The sequence below is a fragment of the Sciurus vulgaris genome (genome assembly GCF_902686455.1).
Source record: "Sciurus vulgaris genome assembly, chromosome: 6".
NCBI classification, from domain to species: domain Eukaryota; kingdom Metazoa; phylum Chordata; class Mammalia; order Rodentia; family Sciuridae; genus Sciurus; species Sciurus vulgaris.
Genome location: NC_136466.1, coordinates 73,374,636 through 73,389,130, shown reverse-complemented (window position 1 = coordinate 73,389,130; position 14,495 = coordinate 73,374,636). Strand labels below are relative to the sequence as shown.

Here is a 14,495-nt window from a genome sequence, read left to right as displayed (position 1 = left end):
TGTGACTCAGTGGTAGAGTGCTTGCCCGGCATGTGTGAGGCCCTGACTTTGATACTCAGCATCACATATAAATAATAAAATAGAAGATTCATTAACAACTAAAAAAAAAAAAAAGAGAAGAAAATGTTATAGTACCTTAAGTGACAACATGTAGCATCAATTCCTCATTAACACCAGGCTATCATAACCTGGTATTACTTCAAACCTTTGAAATGTTAGAAATTCCTTATATATTTTTTTCTCCTCTTAAAATTATGGAAACACAAACTTCAACTGGGTGTGGTGGCAACGCCTGTAATCCCAGTGGCTTGGGAGGCTGAGGCAGGAGGATCACAAGTTTAAAGCCAGCTTCAGCCAGCAAGGCACTAAGCAACTCAGTGAGACCCTAACTCTAACTAAAATGCAAAAAAGTAAGACTGGGGATGTGGCTCACTGGTTGAGTATCCTGAGTTCAATCCTCTGTATTTGCCCCCCCCAAAAAGAAACACAAACTTCATAAATCTTTGAGTTTTATTACTGGACAAAATGGTTTGAATGGGGATCAGTTGATCCTGGGGTCTTTTGCTATTGGTTAGTATTATCAATGCCAACGGTATTACTCTTCCTCTTTCCACCAGAGAAAGTGGCATGGAAGCGAGCTGTGCGTGGTGTGCGGGAGATGTGTGATGTATGTGAAACAACTCTCTTCAACATCCACTGGGTTTGTCGCAAATGTGGATTTGGTGTCTGCCTTGACTGTTACCGGCTCAGGAAAAGCCGTCCACGGAGTGGTAAGGAAATATTGTGTGATACAGTTCTAAAGGTAATCTTTATGTATGTGTCAGTGGAGTTGTGAGACTTGGAAATATGAAGGAGTAATCAGCTTGTACTGCTTCACATTCCATTTGTCTTTGTTTTAAGACCTTAAAATTGCCAATGCTCACTTATCTGGGAAGGTGGGAAAAAACAAAACAAAACAGGAAGTATTATTCCTTGTTAAGGAAGTATTATTTCTTATCCTATTTGGTTTTTAAAATTTCCTTTGTGTGTGTGTGTGTGTGTGTGTGTGTGTGTGTGTGTGTTACTGGGGATTGAACCCAGGGCCTTGTGCATGCATAAGCAAACGCTCTACCAACTGAGCTATATCCCCATCACCTTAAAATATCTTTTTTGAGGTATAATTCACACCATGAAATTTACTCTTTTTAAGTGTATAATTAAATGATTTAATTCATAAGATTGTGCAGCCATCACCACTAATTCAATTTTTATCATGCCCCACAAAAACTTCATATCCATTAAGAGTCCACTCACAATTCCTACCTCCCCCAGCCTTGTCCACCACTTTTCTAATTTCTCTCTATAGGTTTGCCTGTTCAGGTCATGTCATACGAATGGAATCATACAATATTTGACAATATTTGGTCTTTTGTGACTGGCTCTTAGCATAATGCTTTAAAGTTTCATCCATTTATAGCACTTCAATTTTTTTTTTTTTTTTTGCATTACAAGGGGCTGAAGAGCTCATGAGTGCTAGTCAAGAGCTCTACCACTGAGCTACATCTCCAGCCTTTAATTCTTTCTTTTGTATTGCCAAGTAATATCCCATTGTATCAGTATAGTACTACATTTTGTCTATCAACTGATATACATGTGGATGTTTCCACTTTTGGCTATTATACATAGTGCCACTCTAAACATTTGTGTAAAAGTTTTTGTGTGTGAACATATGTTTGCAGTTGTCTTGGTTCCATACCTAAAAGTGGAATGACTGAGTCATATGACAACTCTACATTTAACCTTTTGAGGAGCTGGACATGGTGGTGCACACCTAGCTACTTGGGGTAGCTGAGGTGGGTGGATCTCTTGAGCTCATTGGTTTGGGGTCAGCCTAAGCAATATAGAAAAACCACCTCTCAAAAAATGATTATTGGCTGGGTGCAGTGGCACACACCTGTAATCCCAGTGGCTTAGGAGGCTGAGGCAAGAGGATCAAGAGTTCAAAGCCAGCCTCAGCAACTCAGTGAGACCCTAAGCAACTCAGTGAGACCCTGTCTCTAAATAAAATACAAAAGAGGGCTGGGGTTGTGGCTCAGTGGTTAAGTGCCCCTGGATTCAATTCGTGGTACCAAAATAATAGTAATAATAACTTTTAAAAATAACTTTTTGAGGAAATAATAAGTTATACTCTGAAGTAGTTGTGCCATTTTATAATCACACCAGCAATGTATGAGGGTTCTGATGTTTCTAACATCACCAACACTTACTGCTTATCTTTTTCTAATACCCTTCATAGTGGCTATGAAGTAGTATTTCATTGTGTGGTTTTGATTTGCATTTCCCCGATAACTACTGATACCGAGTACCTTTTCAGTATTTATTTTCCATTAGTTTATTTTCTCTGGAAAAATCTTTATTTAAATCCTTTGCTTTCTTTGGTTCTTTCTTTATCTTATATGCCACAAATCCTTGCCCCTTGATCTCCTTTTTCTTTTCAGAGATCCAGTATAAGCATTATAACAATGATTTTTTTTTTTGAAACTTATGCCACTAGGTTTGAAACCTATTTATGCATCTTATTACACCAACTATGGTATCTTAGAATAGTTACTTAACCCTTAGAGCTTTAGTTTCCTCATCTATGAAACAAAGATAATGTCAGTACTTCCCTCACAGCATTGTTGTATTAAATGAGTAGGACCTGACACTCCATTAGTTACTCTAGCTGTTAAGAGAGTCTTCCACTCCTTATCCATGAAAGTAACTGTTAAAGGAATTGCCTTCCTGCCATAAATAAGAAAATAGGAGCCAGGTGCAGTGGCACCCAACTATAATTCCAGCAGCTCAGGAGGCTGAGGCAGAAGATGGTGAATTCAAAGCCAACCTCAGCAACTTTGCAAGACCCTGTCTCTAAATAAAATATTAAAAAGGGCTGGAATGTCGTTCAGTGATTAAGTGCCCCTGGCTTCAATCCCTGGTACCAAATTAAAAAAAAGAAAACAAGAATAACATAGGTGAAATCAATTTCAAATATTGTGCATTAGGTAGTATGGGTCTGTGATACCTGAGAAAAGGGGAGAAACAGGGTAGTTCCTGCAATTGTCCCAGCTTACTGTCTAGTGCCACTTTCCAAGCTGTAACCCAGGAAAAGGGAACTAAAACAGAATTTGGCAACCTCACTGGGTTGAGACAGAAATCAGAGTCTGAGAAGAGTGAGCATAGGACTGAAGAGGAAGGAGCTGAAGAGAGAATATGAGAAATCTACAGAGGTCCCCTCAATTTTTTTTGTCTGTATACTGATCTGCACATGCATGAGATGAAACTCCTCAAGGCACAAGAATGAACTTTCAGAAAACGATTAATTTGTAGAACTTAATTCGTATTCCCATCAACCAGAGTGAGGAGATAGGTAGAGTCCAAAAGAACACCTAAGTACTGGACTTAATTTAGTGCCAGAACGAAAGCTTCTCTGAAGCTGCCATAGCAAAGTGTAAAGCAAACCTCAGAAGAATCAAACTGACCTGCAAGTTACTTAACTGCACTAGACTAAAGCCAAACATTCTATTTTAAAAATTACAGTAAAATTCAGTGCCCAGAAACATAAAACTCACAAAGCTCTTTATTTAGGCATTACTATCAGGTTTGTAAAACCCAGGCATAGTGGTGCATGCTTGTAATCCCAGTAACTCAGGAGGTTGTGGCAGGAGAATCACAAATTTGAGACCAGTTGGACAACTTAGCTAGACCCTGTCTCAAATTTGAAAAAAATTAAAAGGACTGGGGATGTACTCAATGGTTGAGCACCCCTGGGTTCAACCCCCAATACTGGGGGGAAAAATTCAGGTAATTCAAAAGAAGTCAAGAAAAATGAAACCAAAAAGAAATGGAACAAATAGAAAACAGCTCTATAGGAAATCTACTTTAAATGTGAAGACATAATCTAAAAGTAAAAAGATGGAAAAGTATATACCATGGCTAACATGACTTGAAAGAAGTCTAGAGTAACTATGTAAGTATCAGATAAGATAGATTTTAGAGCAAAAAATATTAATAGGTATAAGGTGGGTCATTTCATAATAAAAAAGGGATCAGTTTCTCAACAAGCTATAACAACTTTGGGCTGGGGCTGTAGCTCAGTGGCATAGCATTTGTCTAGCATGTGTGTGGCACTAGGTTCAATCCTTAGCACCCCATAAAAGTAAATAAAGGCATTCTGTCCATCTACAACTACAAAACTAAAAAAAAAAAAGATAACTTTATTTTTGCAGCTTGTAGCAGCTTTAAAGTATAGTAATCAAAACTGATAGAACTGAAAGGAGACGAAAACATCCACAACTATCATTGGAGGTTTCAAGACCTCTCAATAATAACAGATAGAGAAAATAAGGATATAGAAGACTTAATACTATCAGTCACCTTGATTTAAATGATAAATAAATAAATAATGGAACATACATGGAGTATCCATGGAACATTCACCAAAATAAACTATATTGTGGGTCATAAAATAAATCTCAATAAATATCAGGTAATTAAAATGCTGAAATTTTGTTTCTGACCTCAATAGAATTAAAATAAAAGTAACAGAAATCTGAAAAATTCCAGAATGCTTTGAAATTCGACAACGCACTTCTAAATAACCCATGAGTCAAAGAACAAATCACAAGAGAAATTAGAAAATGTTTGAAATCAATGAGCATAACATCCACATTGTGGTATGCAGCTAATATGGGGAACTTTATCACTGAATACCTATATTAGAAATGTCTTCCCAGTACCGCAAAAAAAAAAAAAAAAGAAAGAAAAAAGGAAATGTCTCATTTGCCTAAAAAACTAGAAAAAAATGAAAATATGCAGTTTACTGATATTAAGAATGAGATGACCTCACTACAGATCATTCATACATTAGAAGAATAATGAATAAAATTATGAACTTTATATCAATAAACGTAATACGAAATACAATGGACAAATTCCATGAAAGATAGACCATCTGAGTTTCCTCAAGAAGAAATCGATTACCTGAATAACCTTATTTTAAGCAGTCAAGGATATTCAACCGTATATTAAAAAATAAGGTTATTTGGGAGGCTGAGGCAGGTTGCCAAGTTCAAGGCCAGACTGGGCAACTTAGTGAGATGCTGTCTTAAAATAAAAAGGGGTGGGGAATGTGCTCAGTAATAGAGCACCCCTGGGCTCAATCCCAAGGAAGAGAAAAGAGGAAATACATTACCTGAATAACCTTATTTTCAGAAATTGAGGCTACTTGGGAGACTGAGGCAAGAGGATTACCAAGTTCAAGACCAGCCTGAGCAACCTAGCAAGACCGTGTCTCAAATATAAAAAGGGGATGTACCTCAGTGCCCCTTGGTTCAGTCCCAAGTACTGCAAACACAAGGGAGTGAGAGAAGACAAATATATTGAATTTGTAGTTTAAAAAAACTGTCAATGAAGAAAACTTTTGGCCCAGATGGTTTTCCTGGTAAGTTGTAGCAAACATTTAAGAAGGACATACTACCATGTTAAATGAATCCTCTAGAAGAATAATTAGTGTAATAGTCTAAAGTTAATACTGTCGGTATCAACAGCCTGATGTTTGGGACCTTTTTTCTCAAAATAAACAAGTCCTTATTAGACCTGGGGGGAAAAAAAGAAGAAGAAGGAACAACTACCAATTGTACACACACTAACTCATTTTATGAAGTTAGCATTACACCACAGTACTATCACAACCATATGAAGATGTAACAAGCAAGGAAACTTAGAACCCCCATATATCTCATGAATATAGATATAGAAATCTTTATAAAATTAAAGCAGTTTTAAGCTTAGAGATACATAAAAAGAATAATGCATTATGATCTAATAGGATTTATCCCATTAATGGAAGGTTGATTTAACAATTAAAAATCAATCACTGCAATCCATTGTATCGGTAGAGTAAAAACTAACCATATGATAATTTCAAGAAATTCAGAAAAATAATATGTCTAGATTCTCAACAGACAGCAATGGTCATGGCCAAGTGGTTAAGATTATGGACTAGATTCTAAACAGATTAGGTCATGTATTTTCAAATGGTGAAAATTGGTTCTTTCAGGGGAAGAGGAATCTAAGATTAGGTTGACTATCCCTTATTCAATATGCTTGAGACCAAAAAATGTTTCCAATTTTACTTTTTTTTTTTTTTTGTGGTGGTGGGGATTGAACCCAGGGCCTTGTACTTGTGAGGCAAGCACTCTACCAACTGAGCTATATCCCCAGCTCAATTTTATATTTTTTAAAAATTTGCAGTATTAACCATAGACCTTACAGATTGAACATCTCTAATCTGAAAATCTTGAATCCCAAATACTCTGAGAGTTGGGGATATAGTTCAGTGGTAGATCCTCACCTAGTATGCATAAACCCTGGGTTTGAGTCCTAGCACTGCCAAAAACAAAAACAAAAAAACCTCTGGAAGTCAAAAAATTTTGAGCACACGTGAAGTTTCAGATAGGGTTGTTTAACATGTATGACAATGGTTTGTGCCTCTTCAGAGGACCACAGTATATAAGCAGACATATGGTGTATGTTGTATCAGAATGTCTTAGGATGGTGAGCACAATTATCAAAAAAAAAAAAAACTTAAAAATGCTCTTTGAAGGGATGATAAAGTTTGGAAAACACTCAAGTGTCAGTATAGATGGGAGCATCATACATAATATGAAAGATCAAATCATCTTAAGTTCAAGAAAAAAGCAAGGATGTCCACTTTCACAGCTCATAGTCATCATTGTGCTGGAGTGATTAGCATAAAGAAATAAAAGACATAAGATTGGAAAGAAGTAAAATATTTATTATTCTCAGATGGAATGATTACGCAGAAAAACCTAAGAAATGTACAGAAAAGTTTAGCTAGATTGCAGGATACAAAGTTAACCTACAAAAATCTATTTTATTTCTATATTATGACAATCAATTAGAAATTAAAATTTAAAATCAATATCACTTAAAATAGCATCATAACATGATGTGAGCCAGGCACAATAGCACACTCCTATAATTCAAGTGGCTCAAGAGGCTGAGGCCGTAGGATCACAAGTTTAAAACCAGCCTCAGCAACTTATTGAGGCCCTAAGCAACTTCTGGAGACTCTATCTCTAAATAAAACAAAAAGGGCTGGAAATGTGGCTCAGTTAATCTCTGAGTTCAAGCCCCAGTACCAAAAAAAAAAAAAAAAAAAATGAACATGAAATGGGGCTGGGGTCATGGCTGAGTAGTAGAATGCTTGTGTGGATTCCATCTCCAGCACCATCAAAAAAAAAAAAAAAAAAAAAAAAAAACCTTAGGGATAAATGTAGAATATCCATACAAGACAGAATACCTAAGTAAATGGAGAGAGGTACGATATTCACATACAGAAGATTGAATACAAAGATGTCAGTTCTTCTAAAGTGATGTTGATTGAAAGTAATTCAAAATCAAAAACCCAGTGGGTGTTTCTGTAGAAATTGTCAAGCTGGTTCTAAAATTAATGTGATGGGGAATGATACTGACCAAATTATATTGTGTGTATGTACAAATATGTAACAATGAATCCTACCATTCTGTATAATTATAATGTACCAATAAAAATATGGAAAAAATTAAAATGACATATAAATAAATAAATTTAAGTGATGCCTTCAGGCATGGTAGCACACACCTATAATCCCCGGGACTCAGGGGACTGAGGCAGGAGAACCACAAGTTCAAGGGCAGCCTGGGTAACTTGTAGAGACCCTATCTCAAAAAATAAAAAGGGTTGGGGATGTAGCTGGGTGGTAAAGCACCCATGGGTTCAATACCCAGTACTGCCTAAAAATAAAATTTATATGACGTGCAAAGGACCTAGAATAACCAAAAAAGAAAAAGTTGGAGGATTGTCTTGTACTTCATTACAAGATTTACTCTAATACTGGAGTAATCAATATACAAAATACTGTAGGTGGACTGTAGACCTAAGTTTAGTGGTTAAGCTATAAAACTTCTAAAAAAAAAAAGAAAATATTTGTTTTCTTGAGTCAGATAAATAGTTCTCAGATAGGAAATGAAAAGCACAAGCAAAAGACAACAAATTAATACCAAATTTTAAAACTTGTTCTTCAGAAGACACTGTTAAGAAAATTAAATGAGGGAGGGTTGGGGGGAAAGGGAAAAAAAAAATAACAGAATGAATCAGACAACATTGCCCTATGTAAATTTATGATTTTTAATAAAAAAAAATTAAATGAGAAGCCACACAGATTGGGAATAAATATTTGTCAGTCATATTCACTAACGAATTTTGTCCATAATACCTAAAGACCTCCTACAACACAATAACAAGACAATCAAGTTTTAAAATGAGCAAAAGATCAAAAAAGGAAGATCAAGAGAGCTGGTGGTATAACTCGGTGGTAGAATGCTTGCCTAGCACACACAAAGACCCTGGGTTCAATCCCCAGCACCACAAAAAGGAAAAAAGAAAAGAAAGGAAAAAAAAAAAAAGACCAACCCCAGAGTAGTAGCTCATACCTGCAAATCCCAGCTACTTAGAAAACCTGAGGCAGAAGTATTATGGGTTCAAGGTCAACCTAGGCAACATAGTGAGATCTATCTCAAAACAGAACAAATGAAGTTAACTTAACCATATGGCCAGGTACATTGCATGTGCCTGTAATCACAGCAGCTCAGGAGGCTGAAGCAGAAGGATCAAGAGTTCAAAGCCAGCCTCTCAGCAAGGGTGAGGCCCTGTCTCTAAATAAAATACAAAATAGGGCTAGGGATGTGGCTCAGTGGTCGAGTGCCCCTGAGTTCATTCCCCAGTACAAAGAAAAAATAATAATAATAACCATATGATCCAGCATTACTCTCCCAGGTTATTTACAAAAGAAATGAAAACATGTCCATACAAAGACTTGCACATGAATATCTATAACCACTTAACTCATCATAGCTTGGAAGCAATTCAGAAGTCTACCAACTGATAAATAGACAAGCAAGTTGTTGTACATTCATTCCTTAGAATACCACTCAACCCATTAAAAAAGAATGAAGGCCTAGGGATATAGCTCAGTGATAGAGTGCTTGCCCAGCATATACAAGGTCTTGGGTTCAATCACCAAAAAAAAAAAAAAAAGGATTATGGTACCCAATACAGATGACTCTCAAAAGCATTATTGTTGAATAAAACCCAACACAAGTGACTACATCCTGTATGCTTCCATTTATATGAAATTCTAATAATATAAAACTTCAGTATTAGAAAGTGGATCAGGGGCTGAGGATATAGCTCAGTTGGTAGAGTACTTGCCTTGCAAGCACAGGGCCCTGGGTTCAATCCCCAGCACCGCAAAAAAAAAAAAAAAAAGAAAGTGGATCAGTAGTAGCCCAAGATCAACAAGAGTATTAACTGCAAAGAGCTCAAGATATAGGATGAGGGGCCTGTGGTGTGGCTCAGTGGTGAGGCATTGGGTTCGATTCTCGGCACCACATACAAATAAATGAATAAAAATAAAGGTCTATCAACATCTAAAAAGATACTGAAAAAAAAAATATGGACTGGGGTTGTGGCTCAGTGGTAAAGTGCTTGCCTGGAATCTGAGGCACTGGGTTCGATTCTCAGCATCACGTGTAAATAAATGAATAAAATAAAGTCCATCAACAACTAAAAAAAAAAAAAAAAAAAGATATAGGATGAAAGTGTTCTGTATCATGATTGTGGCAGAGTTCAGACAACTGAATGAATTGAAACTCATTGAGGTACACGTTTTAAATTGTTGGTCTATTATATGGAAATTATATCAGAGTAAAGCAGGTGTTTTTTTCCTTCTTTTGCCATGACAAAATTGATCTTTAAGTTTTTGAAACTTACTAAAAGGGATCCATCTTGTGACCCTAATAAAGTAAGTGAAATTCATTTCTGTTTCAGAGACAGAGGAGATGGGTGATGAAGAGGTTTTCTCCTGGTTAAAGTGTGCAAAGGGACAGTCACATGAACCAGAGAATCTCATGCCCACACAGATCATCCCTGGAACAGGTAAGGAAATTCACTCCCTGCTCCCCACCCCAGCATGCACAAGGCCCTGCATGTTGTCAATTACCAGCAATGCAAAAAAAAAAAAAGAAAGAAAGAAAAAAGAGGTTTTTTTTTTGTCGTTGTTTTGTTTGTTGGGGTTTTGTTGTTGTTGTTGGTTTGTTTTGTTTTGGTTTTGGTACCAAGGATTGAACCCAGGGGCACTTAACCACTGAGTCACATCCCCAGCCCTTTCTATATTTTATATAGACAGGGACTTGCTGAGTTGCTAAGTGTAGTCTTGAACTTGCAATCCTCCTGCTTCAGCCTGGTGTTTTTGCTTTTTTGGTGTTTGGGTTTTCTTTGTTTTTTGTGCCACTGGAGATTGAACCCAGGGGCACTTTACCACTGAGCTATACCCCTAGGCCTTTTTATATTTTTCATTTTGAGACAGTGTCTCCCTAAGTTGTCCCAGATGGCTTTGAACTTGGATCCTCTTACCTTAGCCTCCCTAGTAGCTAGGATTACAGCATGCACCACCACTCCTGTCTGGGGGGAAAAAAAGTGTTTTTAATTGAAATATTCACATACTATAAAATTTGGTGAAATGGTGTATCTTAGTTCACGGGTTTTTTGTTGTTTTATTTGTTTTTGTTTTTTATCCTCACTAAGCTGAGCCTGCTGGCACATGCCATTAATTCCATCAACTCAGGAGGCTGAAGCAGGAGAATTGCAAGTTCAAGGCCAGCCTTAACAACTTAGAGAGACCCTTTCTCAAAATAAAAAAATTAAAAAAAAAAAAAAAATTAAGCCTAACCAGATTTCTCATAACTTGGATCTTTAGATGTAATTTATAATGCATGCAGCCACTGCACACTCTGCTCCATCTTTCTGGTCATAGGAGCTCATCATGTTTCCAGATATCATTTAACATTCCTATGTTTGGCTGGACTAGAATAAGAAAGCCAGTCCCTAGGGTTCCAGAAAGACCTCTGGTTTTAGGCTTAAATCCAGCTGAAGGTAATCAAACCCCTTGAATCCTTGAGAAAGGCAGCTAGCTTAATAGTAAGAACAAATGATCATATATGTGTCACAATTCCAGTACACTGCAGTGATTTCTCCAGAAGTTCTGTTTCCCCAGCTTCCACATTTCCATTAACATACATTTATTGAAGTTGGTGAATTTGAAAAGCTACTGCATATCTACTCCTTCACTTTAAGGAAGCTGTGGTGGACATCCCCATTGTTTCCAATTAAGGGCTTCTTGGTTGCAGTGGTAGGGTGTCTGCTCCCTGCTGGCTTTAGCATGGTTAAACATGTTCTTATGTAAAATTTACATTGATCTATTTTTTTATTAACCTTTTTTAAAAAGTATAATGTGCAATAGTGTACAATTCAGAATGTTTATACTTTAGATCAATAAGGATTCTACCCCTAGACTTCTTCACACCTTGTTAATACTTAATAGAGGTTAAGTGTGCACAGAACTTTTGGGCTAGATATATGTGGGTTGAAGTCTCTTAGTACTTCCTTTTGCTAACTTTATGTACTTGAGCAAATGATCTAGCGTCTTTGAGTTTCAGTTTGATCATCAAAAATTATGGATAAAAACAGTTAACACATTAAAATGTGAGGATTAAGGGAAATAATATTAAGAAGGTTCTTAGCAAAATATGTGCCACATACATGTGTTCCAGTATTAATTATTATTATATTTTTTCCAAGCTCTTTACAATATTGGAGACATGGTACATGCTGCCCGGGGCAAGTGGGGAATTAAAGCAAACTGCCCTTGTATTAGTCGGCAAAACAAATCTGTGTTAAGACCTGCTGTCACCAATGGGATGTCACAGGTAAAGTGGTATGTGTGGGTATATCTAAGTGAAATTTCAGTTTAGTGCTGGGAAATGCCCCCCTTTTAACAGTGTTATGCCAGGCCTTTATAGGATTCCTGAGGGATTGGGGAATGGGGAAACCTTTATAGAGAGAGCCAAAAAAAATTTACTAAAGGGATTTTAAAGTGTAGTTTCTTTTCATTCTTCTTTAACCCAGTTATTGGTTGATAAATTGCATGGAGAATCTCTGTATCTTGTCAGGATGTATATACCTCAGGGTCTTTCCATGAGTGAAGAGTACAGAAAAGGTTATTAGTAATATTGTGGTCTTCTCAGTCCTGAGAAGGTACATGGTCCTATCAATGGAATCATGTTAGGTACAGAGAACAGAAATATGAAGAGTTGGATTGGTTCTACCCTCAAAGCAATCATAATCCTCCAGAGAGGTAGTGATTTTCTCATTGCTCTCTCAGAGACAGGGGTCATTTTGCTTTGATGTTGACTATTTTGAACAAGCAGTTTTTTTTAAAAAGGACACCCAACCTACTGTTTGTTTTCAAAAGACTTTGAAGTCTTTCTTGGAATACAACGTTTGGTTGATGATAAAGAGGCTCAGGGATGGATGCTAAGAGATCTGGAGATATATTTTTAACTGAGTTCATATATTAGAGCAAATAATTTGGAAAACTTAGTAATGTAATAGAGTAATAACATTGATTAAGCATTTATGTGTGCCAAACTATGCTCAGCCATTTCCATATGCTATCTCATTTAACCCCCAGAAGAACTTATGGATTGAGTTTTAATCACCAATTGGCCATTGCAAAAATTACCTCAGGCGTGCTAAATCTTTATTTTAGATTATAGTAAACTTTAAGTCTTACGTTGTATTTTCCACAGAACCTAGCATAGTTTCTAGTACATAGTAGGATTCAATAAATAAATGTTGAATTTAAGAATGTATAAAATAACAGTTTACGTGACAGTTTCAGATTATTCTTTCCAGACCTACTTAGGGTCAGCAGCCATTACTAGTTGTGTTTAATTTTCTCTACCCAAACCTACCTCTTTACACTTTTAACAAGCACTTTTAACTTTCCATGCTTTAGCTTCCTAGTATAAACCCTAGTGCCTCTTCTGGAAGTGAAACTACCTTCTCAGGTGGAGGAGGAACTGCAACAGTAACAGCACCAGAGACTGACCATGTTTCCAAACCTGAGGGCACTGACATCAGATCTGAAGAACCCCTGAAGGCAGACAGTTCAGCATCAAATAGCAATAGTGAGCTAAAAGCCATCAGGCCCCCATGCCCTGACACAGCTCCTCCCTCCTCTGCCCTGCATTGGTTGGCAGATTTAGCAACTCAGAAGGCTAAAGAAGAAACAAAAGGTGAGATGAACACCAACCTCTGCCCTGCCTGTAGAAGGAACCTGTGGGTTTTTCTGCGCTTCTTAAGACTCAAACATTACCATACTCATTAATGAAACATGCCACTTGCTTTCTCTGGCTAATCACACAAAATGAGGGAATCTCTTTGAATTTCTTTCTAGAAATGGACCTTTTTTAAAAAGACACATGTCTGAACCCGCCCTCAGACCTCCTTAGTCAGAATTGATGCAAAGTTTTTAAGGAACTTCCCAGGGGTTCTGTTTTATAGCCCATGTTGAGAGCTAAAGCAAGAGTTTTTAATGGTCATGAGAATCACCTGGAAATTGTTAAAAATGAAGGTTTCTTCACTCCACCCAAATCCACTAAATCAGAATCTCTTGTGGTAATACCAACAATCTCCATTTTAAACAGGCATTCCATAGGGTTCCATTCCAGTACACATGTTCTAGAGACCCACTTGAGTAGCTTCCCCCCCCTCCCCCCTGGTGGTGATAGGGATTGAACTAAGGACCTCATGCATGCTATGCAAGCACTTTACCACTGAGCTATATCCTCATCCCCTGAAAACCCCTTGAAGAACCGTTTTAGAAAATGAGACTGATGCTGGAGATATAGCTCAGTTGGTAGACTGCTTGCTTTGCATGCACAAGGCCCTGGTTCAATTCCTGGCACCACCAAAAAAAAAAAAAGAAAAGAAAAGAAAATGAGGCTGATGAGAGTAGGATGGGAACAAAATATTCACAGCTTGTCAAACTTGGTCCCAACAAACCTTACACAGTTTGGCGGGTAAGGGGAAGGGAAAGAATCTTTCACCCCTTCCACTTGACTGATTTTTAGGAGTCAGTTGTCTGATGGGTGTTCCTTACTTTGCCTAACGGTGTTCCTGGTTGTGTTCTTACAGAAGCAGGGTCCCTGAGATCGGTGCTCAATAAAGAATCTCATTCACCCTTTGGCCTGGACTCGTTCAACTCTACTGCAAAGGTCTCTCCGTTGACTCCAAAGCTTTTTAACAGTCTGTTACTGGGTCCCACTGCCTCCAACAACAAAACTGAAGGCTCCAGCCTTCGAGACCTCCTTCACTCCGGGCCTGGAAAGCTTCCTCAAACCCCCTTGGATACAGGCATACCCTTCCCCCCAGTCTTCTCTACATCTTCATCGGTAAGTGTCCTCTCTACAATTCAAGGCTTTGCTGCTTTTCTTTGAGAGAATCAGCAAAGATCTGATATTTAGGTTAGAAGTCATGTGGGTGATTTGTATTCTCTATGTTGTCAAAC

General features: G+C 37.4%; 1 protein-coding gene across 3 annotated transcripts in view; it reads left to right on the top strand.

The window, feature by feature from the left end:
- The window catches only part of KDM3B (lysine demethylase 3B), a 76,183-nt gene that overhangs the window by 44,368 nt on the left and 17,320 nt on the right, over positions 1-14,495 (top strand). For all 3 annotated transcript variants that reach the window (XM_079143935.1, XM_079143936.1, XM_079143934.1), the window contains 5 exons: positions 618-770; positions 9,914-10,021; positions 11,723-11,850; positions 12,942-13,221; positions 14,123-14,379. In XM_079143935.1, the coding sequence (XP_079000061.1) occupies positions 618-770; positions 9,914-10,021; positions 11,723-11,850; positions 12,942-13,221; positions 14,123-14,379 (926 nt within the window). The remainder of the gene's footprint in view (positions 1-617; positions 771-9,913; positions 10,022-11,722; positions 11,851-12,941; positions 13,222-14,122; positions 14,380-14,495) is intronic.